The sequence below is a fragment of the Nelusetta ayraudi genome, unplaced genomic scaffold (genome assembly GCF_046127955.1).
Source record: "Nelusetta ayraudi isolate G7.1 ecotype Tasmania unplaced genomic scaffold, CSIRO-AGI_Nayr_v1 ptg000135l, whole genome shotgun sequence".
Lineage (NCBI taxonomy): Eukaryota > Metazoa > Chordata > Actinopteri > Tetraodontiformes > Monacanthidae > Nelusetta > Nelusetta ayraudi.
In genome coordinates, this window is record NW_027466185.1 from 10,380,034 (window position 1) to 10,394,178 (window position 14,145).

Consider the following 14,145-nt stretch of genomic DNA (forward strand, 5'->3'; position numbering starts at 1 on the left):
TTCCATGTCGTAGCTGTGTGAAACTTACAAATATTGGAGCCTGTCTTACCGGAAAATAGTCAACACAATAAGAGCTAATTTTTCGCTGAAGGAGAGTCATGTCAGCCAAATGCAAAACAGTAAAGCAAGAAAGAAAGAAAGCAAGACAAGACATTTGGAAGTGTTCGAGGTTTGTGCAACATCTTCATTCCAGTATTTGCTAATATTGGGTTATGAGAAAGGCAGGATACACCCTTTCGTGTTGCCTGCTTTGAATGTGAAATAATGGAAAGCTACACAATGTATGAGCTTAAATGGATGCATTGTAATTTATGTTTTTCTTAAGAAACCTGTAAGCTAGCAAAACAATGACATATCAGTCAGGGCATTTGGGTGGATGGATGCATAGACAGATGCATAGATAGATAGATAGATAGATAGATAGATAGATAGATAGATAGATAGATAGATAGACAGATTTTATTATGTTTTCTTGTAAAAAAAACAAAAAACAAAAACAAAAACAAAAACAAACTTTTAACATGTACATAGTGGGCGGCCCCTGCAACAACAAGATTCATTGGTCACGCCACATTTTGAGACGGTCTTAAAATCATTTTATTTTGAAAGCAAAAACCGGAATTCGTTTCGTGGTTCAGCCTGGTTGAACTATCTTTCTTTTCTCCCCACAGCCAGCCAGTCAGTCTGCGGTCGATCCCTGAAGGTGAGCTCCTTTCCGGTGACCCCTCCTCTCCTGCGGTCAAAAAGCGGCGCTGCTCTGCAGACAGGCAGCGCTCTCCTGCCGCGTTAAAACACAGAGCCTTTAAGACGCGCACTGCGTGCCGGCCAAAGGTTTGTGAGCTGGACACTCCGGCTGTCCGGTTTGCAGCGCTTCGTTTGCATCGAGAAGATTTTTCTTCATTTTTTTCTCCCCCCCGCGTCCTCCTCACCCCAAAATAATACAACTCCTGGAATATGGATCCTCTGCAAGCCGGGAATGGTGGTGAGGAGGAATCACACTGTGCAGAAGAGGAGGAAGAGGTGGATCCAAGAATCCAGGTGAGAGAGGCTTTTTATTTAAGTAGGTCAAAAAATGTTAGTTAGTGAGTGACATTGATGGGTTGTAACCAGTAGTTGGGGTTTGTTGCTGGACTCGCACAAAATGCAACTTTAATATGACCTGAAGTTCTTTCACAAATCGCGTCTGTCACTGTGTTGCTGCAAATGTTTCGTCATTCAATGCAATGTTTCTTCAGGTTGAGGAGGCACACGCACGCACACACGCACACACACACACACACACACACACACACACACACACACACACACGCACTCACAGTCACAGTTTAGCTTCCAGATGTCGAACCTCTGTTAACCATCAACGTCTTGCTCCTTCTTCTTCTTCTTCTTCTTCTTCTTCTTCTTCTTCTTCTTCTCCTCCTCCTGGCTGTCTGCTCCCCTCGCTGCCGTGTTGTCTGTAAACAGGGAGAGCTGGAGAAGTTAAACCAGTCCACGGATGACATCAACCGCTGGGAGAGCGAACTGGAGGTAAGACAAAACAACATCCCTCCACCAGCCCCCCCCCCTTTTTTACATCCGCCATTAGTGCCTCTCCCCAACTGGGAGGCAGAAAGCAAAAAAAAAAAAAAAAAGTCTCACATTCCCATGTAGTATCTAACCTTTTGCTCCAAAGGAGTGAGAAATGTCGCCGTTGATGCAATCATGTGTCTATTTTTTTTTTTTTTTTTTACTTTCTGTTGCATGGAACATTTTGCAAATACGGGTTGCTGTTTTTTTTTTTAAATGGAGGAACTGCTTCTCGGGTAAAATGTGGAAAAAGTGAAGCAACCCCCCCAACCCCCCACCTCCCGCTCCTGAGCAACACTGCTCGCCGTGTTTCTATGTTTTGCTTCATGGGACGTTACTGTGTTCCGAATATGAAACATGAGATTTGAATGTGACTATCTGGGGGGAATTCAAATTCCAAAATGCCCCCATCGTTCCAACCAAACCTACCCAGACTTTCTGGAGATCACGTTGGAGCAAAACATAAAAGCAGGAAGAAACTTTGATTGGAGCTTTTCCCGTCCTGCCTTTCTCTTACGTGTCTCCCATCAGTGCCTTATACTTATATCTTAAAGGGATAATTCATTCAGAATTTGGAAATTTCACCTCTTAAGTACACAAGGCCATAAATTTGAAGCCTATTGTGGCCAAGGTGTCCAACATAATGGTTTTATCTGACTTTCCTTTCTTCCTTTAGTAGAACAGAGGCTTAACATGAGGATCAACAGGGTTGGCATTTTGTCACTTGTGTCCCCACCCTGGTTGCTTTCACGGGGATTCATGTCAAGTGCCTCGGCAGCATGTTTTTAAAGTGATGAAACAAAGTTGGGTCTGTGAGGTCGTCAATTAAGCACAGGAACGAAGAAGCAACAGAAACAAAGAGGGCCGTTCATGTGGGTCTCCAATGGAAGTGGGACGCCGAAGAATGTCGAAAAGGGGGCTGCTGCCCAGTTGCTTTCCTGGAAAGTCTGCAGCTGATTAAGGAGCAACAGATTCAAGGGAGGAAGGACGCTGAGGTTCTCTCTCTGCTCAGATGTGACCCCCCCCTGCCCTCAGCAGTGGATGGCGTGTGCATGCGTGCATGCGTGTGTTGCACTGTATGCAGTGCCAGTGTTGTGCGGACGTCAGGTTGGAGGGACAAACTTCCTCAAGTGCACGTGTGCTGCGTCACTGGCTCTCATCGTGCAAAGGAGCAGGAAGGCAGGAAGCGTGATGAGGTCACAGCAGTTGTGCTTCCTGTAGCGCCCTCTCCCTTTTTCTTTTTTTTTGCCCCACCCCGTCCTGCGACCCATTGCTTTGCTGGTTTCATGGACAGGATGCAGGTGCTGCCGCCTTTTAAACCCTTGTTTCCATGCAGAACACACACACACACACACACACACACACAAGCACAAGCATGCAAGGCAAGCAAGTAACCCTGACATGCAGCCTAGATAAGCTGACGACAGACTTCATCTATGAATAACAGCTTCTCTGTCACAGTCTCACCTTGGGCTGAATGCCAGAGAATACACACACACACACACACACACACACACACACACACACACACACACACACACACACACACACAGAAACACTCACTCTCTCTCACACACACACACGGGCGGGATACTGCAGGCTGTGTATGTCAATGCATGTGCATGTGATGGTTTAGGAGTGACTTAAATTAGAAGAGCAGCTTAGCGAGCGCTCATCCGGGCTGGCGCCGCAAGAAGTCAAATCCCCCTGAAAACATGTTGGATTACCCTCAAAACAGATTTTTCACTCTGAATCTCCCATTTTAAACACATTTGTCGATCTGATTTCTTTTTTATGCCCCATCAATTTTAAAAGGATCTTCATAAAACAGCACATTTAGCCCGCTGTTTAGGCAGTGCTGCAAAAAAAAACCTTGTCTTTCTTGACGTTAAAGGTCACCTATTATACTAATTTTCGGGGCTTTTCTAATTTGATATCTGGCCCCTCCAGAGCAGCAACACACGATTTTCCGCGTTGAAAGCTTTTTAGATTTGCGTATCTCACGGCTCGTTTCCTCGTATTTCCTGCATCCCACGAAAACGCTCTGTTTCACTTCACTCCACCCCAGCCTTGCCGGTACACGCCCCCGCCTTCCGTGTCCCCGGAAATATATTTTACTTTGTGTACTGACCGTGTTTTTGTTTTGTATTTTTGCGAGACATCTTAATAGGGCTTAGAATGATTTGGTTTCATACTGTTGACTTGTATCAAAACACTGTCCGAGCAGAGAAAATATGTACGCTGAAACGATCACTTCAGTCATAGAGTCGTTTATTATTAGACAAGAATATCTGCACAACTTAAGTCCACACCAAGCACAAAGCAGGAAGAGGTCTATACAAGCGATGTTACCATGCTGGCAGCGTGAACATCGCTATAAGGAGTGAAACTTGCCAGTCAAAATCGCTGCCTCTTCAGTTTCGCTGCCAGCGAACACAACACACATAACAAGCAGAGCACGGAGTTAGCGGTGGTGGCTAACAGTTCATCAATATGACTCAGCGGTTGTACATTGCAAGTAGTCTTAAAACTAATGTTGCTTGTGGTCTCAATACACTCACAAATACATGTTTTCAAATATTGCCGTGGCTGACTATTCTCTCGTCGTCCACCAGGGGGCCGAGTCGAGCTCGTCTCACTCCCGCTGCCGACCGGACGAGAGGGGTCTGGCTGCAGACCGGTGTTCCATCGCATCCGCATTAGGCTGAACAAACCTCCAACATTTTCTCTGTTCGTTCCACTCCGACGGTTGTGGTCCTTGGCGCTTCGGTAGTCGCTCTGTATTTTTTATTTTATATTTTTTAATTTCCCTGACACCGAAAAAAACATTTTCTTGGAGCAGCGCATTGCGGAATCACTTCTGGGGCAGAGCGGGGGAGGGCGGAACCAGTCCGAGAGGGTGCCGGAGCCTGGCCATGAAAGGAGATCACACAATGACGTCATTCCGTGCCCAGTGTTGAAAAAATCTCCGTGAACAGACGATAGGGTTCAACATTGTAACAGTTTTTAAAGCTCAGAAAAGTGGAAAAGCATCATAGGTGCCCTTTAATCGTTGACTGCTGAGGTTTGGGCAACTGAACTGGGCTGCGCGGTGGTCACCAAGGGCAGAACCAGAATCTGGGTGTGGGTGTTATCACTAAACTGGGAGAGGTATTACTGCCCTTTGTGACATCACAAAGGACCGCACTCCAGAGCCGGGAAGATCAGTCCACTTGCCTGATAAGTGAGGGTTATTATCTATCGCATGAAATAGGTGTGCTCAGGCTATGTTGTCCATGTATTGCGTTGTTGTTTAGTCTCTATAGTTTGTATGCTTTACGCTTCAAACCACTGCCTGCTGTAACTCAAATTGCCCTGTTGGGACATTAATAAGTCCTTGACTTGAAGTACTTGACTTGAAGTAAGTAAAAGATAGATGATGATAGATGGACCTTTCCTGTGTCTGGGAAGTCCATCAACCTGAGAGACACTGATTTTTGTGGGAAAACAATGACACAGGGGATTTGTTTTTGCATGATATGGGCTTTTTCAGGTTATGGGACTAAAGTCCGGCTAGAGCAGTCCAGTCCTTGCAGTGTGATGCTGTGCGAGGTATTCAACATGTTTACGCCGACACGGCTGAGATGAGGGCAGCTGGCGGTGCTAATGTGTTTACCCGCTTCACACTGTCATTTAGTGTGTTTAGTGTTATTCCAACACTCGGGAGGTGACCTCAGTCCGCACAGACAGTCTGCAGCTGAGGTCACGTCAGGGCTGCAGAAACTGCATATTCCGTGGCCTCCGCGATGACGACGGCAGAGCGATTACCAAAGTGACGAAGGCTAATCCTTCGGGGATCGCAGAAATGTCTGGGCTCAATTTCGATATAGAGAAAAAACAATTCTCCTCCTCTTCCTTGCGCGTCCCAACCGGAACATCCCGCACCGATGGGGCAGGTCAAGAACGGCGAGCGGTCTGATCTGACGGGTCAGTGTTTGCGTTGCAGGACTGCCGCCAGAGGTTCCGAGCCGTGCTGGTGGAGGCCACGCTGAAGCTGGACGAGCAGGTGAAGAGGATCGGGCGAGCCGTGGACGACTCCAAACCCTACTGGGAGGCACGCAAGGCGGCACGACAGGTACACTCACACACACACACACACACGTTCTCTGGAGGGAGCTGGCAGCGGCCCCTGAGGTCGTCAGACAGCGAGTGTGAGGGCAGGCTTAGCGGCGGATTAGCAGCGAGAAGTTTAAAGAGCTCGGCTCGTATCTACTTAAAGGGAGCGCTGTCACGTGACGCCTATTTTTAAACGCGTCTGCACGCTGAGATAGTGTCACACAAAAGAAAGAGAGAGCGGCTCGGGTTTGGGGCGGAAGGGGAAACTGTCAGCGAGGCAATAAAAGTGCCACGCTCGCCCAGCTTTTTTCCCCCCATAATCCGACTTGATTTGCTGGCTGCATCTCTCGAAAATAAAATGCTTTGCGTCTTTTTTCTTCTCGCTGATACGCAGCCAGTTTCAACTGCCGCTCTTGCCGTTTCCTCCCCAGCAGCCGCGTCCTTTACCGGCTTAACTTGCCCATCCAGGAGCTGATCCTTCTGAGTCATTAATCATGAGGCCTGGCTGTGTCAGAACCAAGCCGTGTGCATTGCAACACTATATTCATTCATTTATTTCTTCATTTACTTGTTTATTCATCCATTTGGAGTGAGTGTATGTATGTGAAGGTGTGCCTGCCTATCACAAAGGGAAAAAAAAGCACCTGCAAGCCTGACAGAGAGAGAGAGAAAGAGAGAGGGAGAGAGAGAGAGAGAGAGAGAGAGAGAGAGAGAGAGAGAGAGAGAGAGAGAGAGGGAGAGAGCACATAAGAGGGTGCAGGATTATTGAGGAGGTTTTTGAATTTTGATGGGATGTCTGAGCTCCTGCCAGAGAGAGAGAGAGAGGGGAAAAAACACCACTAGCTTTGTGTAGACGTGTGTTTGTGTGTTGCAGTTGAAGACCAGCAGGCCAGGCTGACAAAAGGCCTCATGTTGTGCTGCTGCCTTCTTTCTCGGCAATGATTTATAGATGGTACATTGAATTTTTAATACCCGACCCATTTTTGAGGGAGTCGGTTGCTTACCCCCATTGACCCCTCACACACACACACACACACACACACACAGCCGTGCAGACTCTCCCACAATCGCTCTCCCGTGCATTCCATTAGACTGGGATTTGCTGGTGTGTCGGAATTTGGCCGCACTGTCCTGTGTTTTCCCTGTATTTCCTTCTGCGCCAGCGCCCTCCTGCCCAGGCTGTCTGTCTGTCACCCCTCCCCGTCGCCTCCCCACCCGTCACCTCAAACCTGCCCCTTGCCAGCGTCTGACACATTCAACTAAAAATGAATGTAGAAAAGTGATCATTCCACCGCGCCCAAGCCCCAAAATTCCCTACTTGACTTCCTAAAAATGTAGCTCCCCACTAAAGATGGTTTTGTCATTTCAATCTCAAGTATGTCTCTGGATGGGAAGTGATTGATTGGATCAAAAGAGTCCTTCTTTTGTCACTGTTTATGTTTTGTCTTCATGAAATATCCATCAGCATCCTTCTGTTCGTCTCCGTGTCCTCGTCTCTCCTCCAGGCTTGGGAACTGGGTCACAGCGAAAGATAAAAGTAGAGGGATTGGGGGGCGGGGAAGACCCTTGTGCTGGTCAGATTTACAGATTTTTGCACAAAGATAAATGCAGATTATTTCCTGCCCTTCCCCACATCTGTCTCTTCCCCGTCTCAACGGCTCCTGACATCTGGCAGCGTATCTAACAAGCACGTGCAGGCGGTGCAAGCCATCGCCGCCTCGTGTCACACTGTAAGAGCCTTGAAGGGCTGGGGTGGGGGATGGTGGCATATCAGTGAGGTTAACGTCACAGAATGCCAGTGGAGGTCGTGAGAAAAAACAGCCAAGAAAACCACACTGATGTGTCGTGTTTGTTAATGCAGCTAAAGTATCGAAGATCCACACTGCCTGCCTGAAGAGCATTTCTGTATATTGTTACCACCCAACTCCAAAGTCTAACTTTGCTCTTGTTTTTGTCTTCTTTTTTTGTTACAAGATGTACATTTAGAAGATTTCTATTTTGGCTCATTAAACATTTATAGTAGTATCATAAAAGGTTTTCAGGTTATATTTTCTAATCTTTTTTTTTTTTCTTTTACTCATTAATTAATTAATTAACTCATTAATTTTCCTAAAATGTCTATTTATTCCAGAAAACATTATATTTAGCCCTATGTTTACAGGTTCCTGCAAAAAACACGCACTCTTAGCTTCCTGCTAAAAATGGTACTTTGTTTTGACTGAGTGGAGTTGTTTTTTTTGAATGGTTTTATTTGAGAAAAAAAACAAAAAAACAAAAAACAAAACAATTATATTCCAAACAATTCATGTTGAAACTGTGAAATTGTTTATAGAATTGATATGAATGAATGACTGTATGTCAGAGTTGGAGCAGCCATGTAGCTACATACAATGACCCTATTTAAAATAAACAAGGGCCGTTGTGTTATACAGTCCAGTTTACACAGGCCAACTGATAACATGATAACAGTATCTCATGCAGCATTTTAAATCAGTCTGGTGCAAGTAAGGCAGGCTGCCAAGAAAAGTCACAGAGCATTATTCTGAGACTTGCCCTCCACTTATGAATAATGCTGTTATGCTCTTTTTCTTCCTTTTTTTAATTTTTTTTTTTACACTTTTTGGAAGAATATGGCAACCAAAGACACATTTTACCAACAAAACATCAGTTACATTATATATATTTTTTTGGTTTTTGCCATTATCTATTTATATGATAGCATATGGTTCTATATATTTTTTAATCGTACTTTGATAAGCAGCCCTTGGCTATGCTGTTATACAAACAGCTGATGGCCTCACAGCTGGAAATGGAAGGCGGCTGTTCTTGACGCTACATACCAGGTCACCGCTGTTGCCAATCATAAGAGTTATCTGCATTACTTTCTATTTAGTTGCAAGGCATTTGTTGGCAAACTACCTGTGGCTGGTCGAGTTACAATTGACCTGTATGACAGCTGTGCTGTCTCACTAACTGCAACCGATTCATAATGACGGTTTATATAATGATGATGCTTCGCAGGAAGGATCTTTGCGGTCTTTGGAAAACCTCCATGTATTTGAACTCCTAATCAGATATTCCCATGACCAGCTTTAATCTCTGCTGAGAGAAACTCTGTCTGTTGCATTTACGTATGACCCAAAATAGAACCAAATAGATTCTTTCTCTTCAAAAAAAAAAAGTACGATTTTCTAACTGCTTAATTAACTGTTCAGCCAATTTACTGACCTTTCAGTCACGCCCGCCGGTGGGTCTAAAAATGTGCAGCTTGCTGGAAATAAGCGTCCTTTTCAGTCTGGCAGTGGGCAGAGAGAGCCCACTGACGACGTGTCAGATTCTTTTAGAGACAAAGCTTTTTGTCTGTTACATCACGCCACGGTTGTCTCTCTGTGTTGTTTGAGAGCCTGCGTGCGAGTGTCTTCGTCACTCCATGGCTGTCGCGAGTCATCAGCTGTGGCTCCCTCTGGGAAATATGACATTGCTCCAAAATACAAGAAGTGATGAACAAGCTTTGCAAATGCTTCCCTTGTACTTCACTTTGCTGAGCTAAAAAAAAGGCTCACTGGGATGAATAAACATTAGCTGCCCCAATGCCACAATTGAAAATCTGTGATAGTCTAAAGCACCCATTTGTGACCTGCTAGTTTTTTTAAGCTGCATTCATGTAGTTTTCTCCGCAATAAAACGATACAATTTCTTCTGTTCTTTTTGGATCTGTAGGCTCAGATTGAAGCCCAGAAGGCCACTCAGGAGTTTCAGCGGGCGGTGGAGATCCTCCGTGCGGCCAAGGAGACTATCGCCCTGGCCGAGGAGAGGCTCCTGGAGGAGGACAGCCGCCAGTTCGACTCTGCCTGGCAGGAAATGCTCAACCATGCAACGCAGAGGGTGAGAAGAAAAATCTGAAGCGTGAAACTGCACGATCCTCGCTAAGAATTTGTCCCTGGGAAAAGTCGAAACTGGTGAATACAAAACCCTTGTTTTTTAGGTGATGGAGGCCGAGCAAGCGCGAACGCGCAGCGAAGCCGAGCACAGGAAGACGGCGGCCTACTACAACTCCTGCATCGGCCACATGAGGCAGTTAGAGAAGAAGCTCAAACGCTCCATCAACAAATCCAGGTTCAGACCCTTGTTTTACTTTTCCCCTCCGCACACTTTAACAGCCTAGAGTGTGTGTGTGTGTGTGTATTTTCGCAAGAGTGGGAATACAGTGTCTACGCTTGTGTCATCTAATTTAGTCCAGATGTTCGGTGTGTTGCTTGCGCAGTTGCAGGGGTGGGCTCCAGTGGTAAGAGCCCAGGAATGCGAGTGCTCGCGGAGGAGTGTTATTCCTCCAGCAGTTTTCTAGCAGTGACAGCCGACACCATGTCTCCCCACTCTCACACTCTGCTCTCGCTCTCTCTCTCCCCCTGCAGGCCGTATTTTGAGCTGAAAGCCAAGTATTATCTGCAGCTTGAGGTACGTAAAATGTCGCCGAGGTTTTGAACGAGTGAAACGGTCACAGTAGTTTCCCACCCGGTTTATTTTAGCCGTCAATGTTACATCAGAAAATGTCACAAGCGCGTTGCTCCTCCTCGCCCGAACACTGACGGAAGGCCAGGCGGCCAAACCACAGACCATTTGTGGAGCCGCTCATGTTTAGCAACAGCGGTGTTCAGAGACGGTTTGCTCTCGCAGTATTTGTAGAATTTGCACGTTGCTCACGCGCATGGCCGTCGTTTCGCTTCATTTCTCGCAGCAACTGAGGCGACTCGTGGACGAGCGGCAGGCCAAACTCGGGGTGGCCAAGGCCGAGTACCGCGCGGCCCTGCGAAACCTAGAGAGCATCTCGGAGGAGATCCACGCCCACCGCCGCTCCCTCGCCATGGGCACCCGGGAGCAGGGCGTTGGCGCAGAGGGCGACGGCGGTGACGAGGACATTACCAGCTTCAAGGTGGAGTCTGACGGGCTGTCTAGTGAGTGCAACGGAAATTTGTCACAGATTATGTAATAGTTTTTTTTTTGTTGTTATTTTTGTTAGAAGCACCTGTTTGTTTGCATGCTAAATGGACATTTCTGTGTTTGTGTGTGTGTGTGTGTGTGTGTGTGTGTGTTCCAGTGGTGTCCGTGTCCATCGATGACGAGAGCAGCCCCGGTAGCAGCTCAGAGGACGAGGCTGCCAATTGCGCCTCTATCTCACCCGAGCCCTCACCCACCACTTCCTCCCCCACTGGCTCCGCCCCCCTGGGCACGGCGTGCCCGTTCCCTCCCTCCTCGCCCTGCAGCTCCCGCTCCTACCGCTCCTCCTCTCCCACCTGCTCCTCCTCCTGCCTGGATGGGCTGGACTTAGCGAGCCCCTGTAGCTCTCAGGACGCAGACTTGGTCTGCGGTTCGGGCCATGTGTCGCCCCTCCTGGGTCCCCGCAGCCAATGCAGCGGAGCTTCCTCTCCAGACTGCGACCAGGAGAGAGGTGTGTGCTCATGGCATCGCTGTGTAACTGCACTTTGAATGGTTGTTTGATTCTCATTCTCTATATTTTCTGTCGTGGAGCGTGAAAGAAACAGTTTTCCTTCCAAAAGCATGAACCACACCAATACCAGTTTTCATGTCTGAAGGCAGAACGAAAACTAATGTTATTGTATTTTGGTTATTGTGTCTCTACCCTGTCATTGAACTCCCTGAAAAGTAGAAAAGACAATATTGTATTCATTTTTCTTACTTCATCTATGTGAAAATCTAAAGTAGTGCTAGAACACATGGTTCTGGAAATCAGTTCAGTTCAGTACACTTTATTTCAAATTGGGTTGAAGCTCATAGGACACCACAAAGTAAAACATAAACAAAATACAGTCACACAATTACACGTCATAAATACACATCATATAGATAGCGATATAAATAAAATAGCATGATCTATAGAGCATGATCAGCCTTGTTGACGTCCCTTAATTTCCCTAATTAATTGTCTTTATTTATATATGTATTTTAATATATTTTTATATGTATTGATGTATTCAGGCAAGTAAACATTTCACCACAATGTGTAATGTGTTTAACATTGGCACTGTTTGTGTGTCACAGGTGACCGAGCAGAGGGAGCGGAGGCCACCCTGGAGACCCGTTTGAACAAACTAAGCTTGAATGTAGCTCATAAGGCCGAAGGGGATTCGGGGGGATGAACAACATCCCCTGAACTGCATCCCGGACCCTGACCTCTCTCCTTCCAGCTTTGCAGTTCCGCGGTTCTTCTCCTCCTACTCCACATGGTCTGCTTAATGTCTGCTGAAAGGCTCAGTCAGCTTCAAGCCTCTGAACCAACCTGGCCTGAGGACACAGAGCAGGGTGGATGCACTTCATTATGTTCATAGTTCCAGACGGCATCATAATAAAGGTGGTGCATGTACAATAGACATCAACACGTGTAAAATGGGGTGTAAACCTCTATGGATGCATTGTAAACATGTATGTTTGGCGGCAGGAGGAATGGCCCTCTATTAGTATTAGTTAGGGGGGTTATTATGAAGACACCATGTTCCATTCATCTCCTGCTCACTATAATCAAGAGGATGGTGTGTGTGTGTGTGGGTGTGTGTGTGTGTGTGTGTGTGTGTGTGTGTGTGTGTGTGTGTGTGTGTAGCAGTCAAACTGATTTAATTTGCTCTGTTTCTGCTAAAAGACATGTGCCATAATAGCATTTTGTACGGTGAGGCCAATGTGCTTTCCTTCGCCACATCAGTCCTCTGTGGTGCAACTCTCCCACAGGTTCATAGTGTTGTGTATAGTTAAGTGCATTGGTGTTAAAGACAAGAGACTGTTTTTCATACTAATAATAACCTGCCTGTTGGATGGAAATGTTCTTTTGTATGAAAATGGGACTTGAGAAGCTGTGAGATGATTGTGTGTACTTATCGTTTGACAGTTGTGTTCTTTCTCCTAAATCTCTGTTGGAAATGTAGGATATATTATCTTCTAGGGGCCGAAAGAAGGAGGTCCTGAGCACTAAACTCTTCAGAAGGGCCTGAAACTTCTGATACAGAAACGGCTTTCCATTTACATTGTGAATCAGTGCGTGAATGTAATGATGAGCACAGCCTACCACCTGAGATGTGGGTGAATTATCTTTTTTTTGTGTGTGTGTGTGTTCGGACCTGTTTAGAGAAAAAGCTCATTGTATGCAGCTCTGCAGATATTCTATATTTATACTTATGTGTTCTTGAACATGAATAATGTGTCTGTGGTTACTGTTGTTATTGTTTAACATAAAAATAAGCAATAAACGACTGCCTGTAACAAAATTTTTAATGTGAGTCTTGATGTTGAGCTTTGGAGGCCATAAACTAAGTTAAAGGTCAGTGAAATGAGACGTTTAAGCTGCTGTAACTGCCAAAGAATGGTTCCATGCTGTTAGTGGAGAAATTTATTCCAGTGTGAAAAACCATAACTATGCTCTTTTGTATTTGTGACATTTAGCTATTAAGGTGCCTACACACTGAACGCGTTTTTGACGCGGTCTGACGCGCGGTATGGCGTAACATTTATTGATCGATTGGGGGGGGCGGGGGGGCTTTTATGTGGGGAATTAAGAATTCATGTAAATGTAATTTCTCTTATAAATTCCCCCATGAGGCCAATCAGCTTTTCAATGAGGTTCCTGTGATTTCAATATAAGGGACTGATCTCGCTCGGGCTCAGTTTTGACCATCTTCTGCAGTACACTGACATCTAGTGCCGAGTCCGGGTTTTGAAACCAGAGCCCTGCTTGTGCCCGCTTTGTCGTTGTGTAAAAATTCTAATTATTTTTGAGGAATTTCCTTTATTTGCATATGAATAACTGAATGCTGTCCTCTTGTCACATTAAAGTTGAAAACAAGTATATTTATTCTTGAAAAAAAGAAAACATCCTGTGTGAAAGAGGGTCACAGTAAGTAGGGCAATAAAGCAGGACTCTAATTTTGCACGGAAACACATTTGTTATTACATTTCGCACAGCATATATATTAATGTAAATTAATGAACTACTGACATTCATTGACACGTCTGCTTTAAATACTTAGCAACACCATGAGGTGCATTTATATGTAGATTAGTGACAGGGCTCTGAAGTGTCACGCATTGAGCGTGACAGCCACTCGTTTGGGTCTTTTGTCACACACAAGTCATAGTCACTTACTCACTCAGTCATATTCAACACACAGAAATTCAATAAAGATGTTCTACTTGGTTTAATTGTCGGTGCCTAGTGTCATACTTCTGTGAGCCTGAGCAGTTATTATAACAGCAACCACACTGATGATATTTATAATGCAATACCAGCAACGCCAGCAGGTCTTGACTTGACTTGATGATGCGCGAATAACCCTTGAAATAACGTCAAGTCCATGGCCTGTAAAACGTGCACGAGATTTTCTTATGGTTGGTGTTAAAACAATAAACCCAGCACAATCATTTCTCAGCCGGCAGTGGGCGTCTCCATGTTGAACCTCGGTCACGTGACACGAGTCACATGAC

General features: G+C 45.7%; 1 protein-coding gene and 1 long non-coding RNA gene across 2 annotated transcripts; one reads left to right on the top strand and one right to left on the bottom strand.

Annotated features, from left to right (window-relative positions):
• Positions 1-575: 575 nt before the first annotated feature.
• Positions 576-1,511, bottom strand: LOC142877104 (uncharacterized). The gene is made up of 2 exons (XR_012923783.1): positions 1,317-1,511; positions 576-998 (listed from the first exon to the last, which is right to left on the bottom strand). It is a non-coding gene; the product is annotated as an uncharacterized LOC142877104 (long non-coding RNA).
• Positions 910-12,932, top strand: sh3bp5a (SH3-domain binding protein 5a (BTK-associated)). Its single transcript, XM_076011477.1, has 9 exons — positions 910-1,038; positions 1,465-1,527; positions 5,552-5,680; positions 9,382-9,546; positions 9,647-9,777; positions 10,074-10,116; positions 10,397-10,613; positions 10,757-11,107; positions 11,719-12,932. The coding sequence occupies exons 1-9, from the start codon at positions 955-957 to the stop codon at positions 11,814-11,816; spliced, it is 1,281 nt and encodes a 426-aa protein (XP_075867592.1). The 5' UTR covers positions 910-954; the 3' UTR covers positions 11,817-12,932.
• The last annotated feature ends 1,213 nt before the right edge of the window (positions 12,933-14,145 follow it).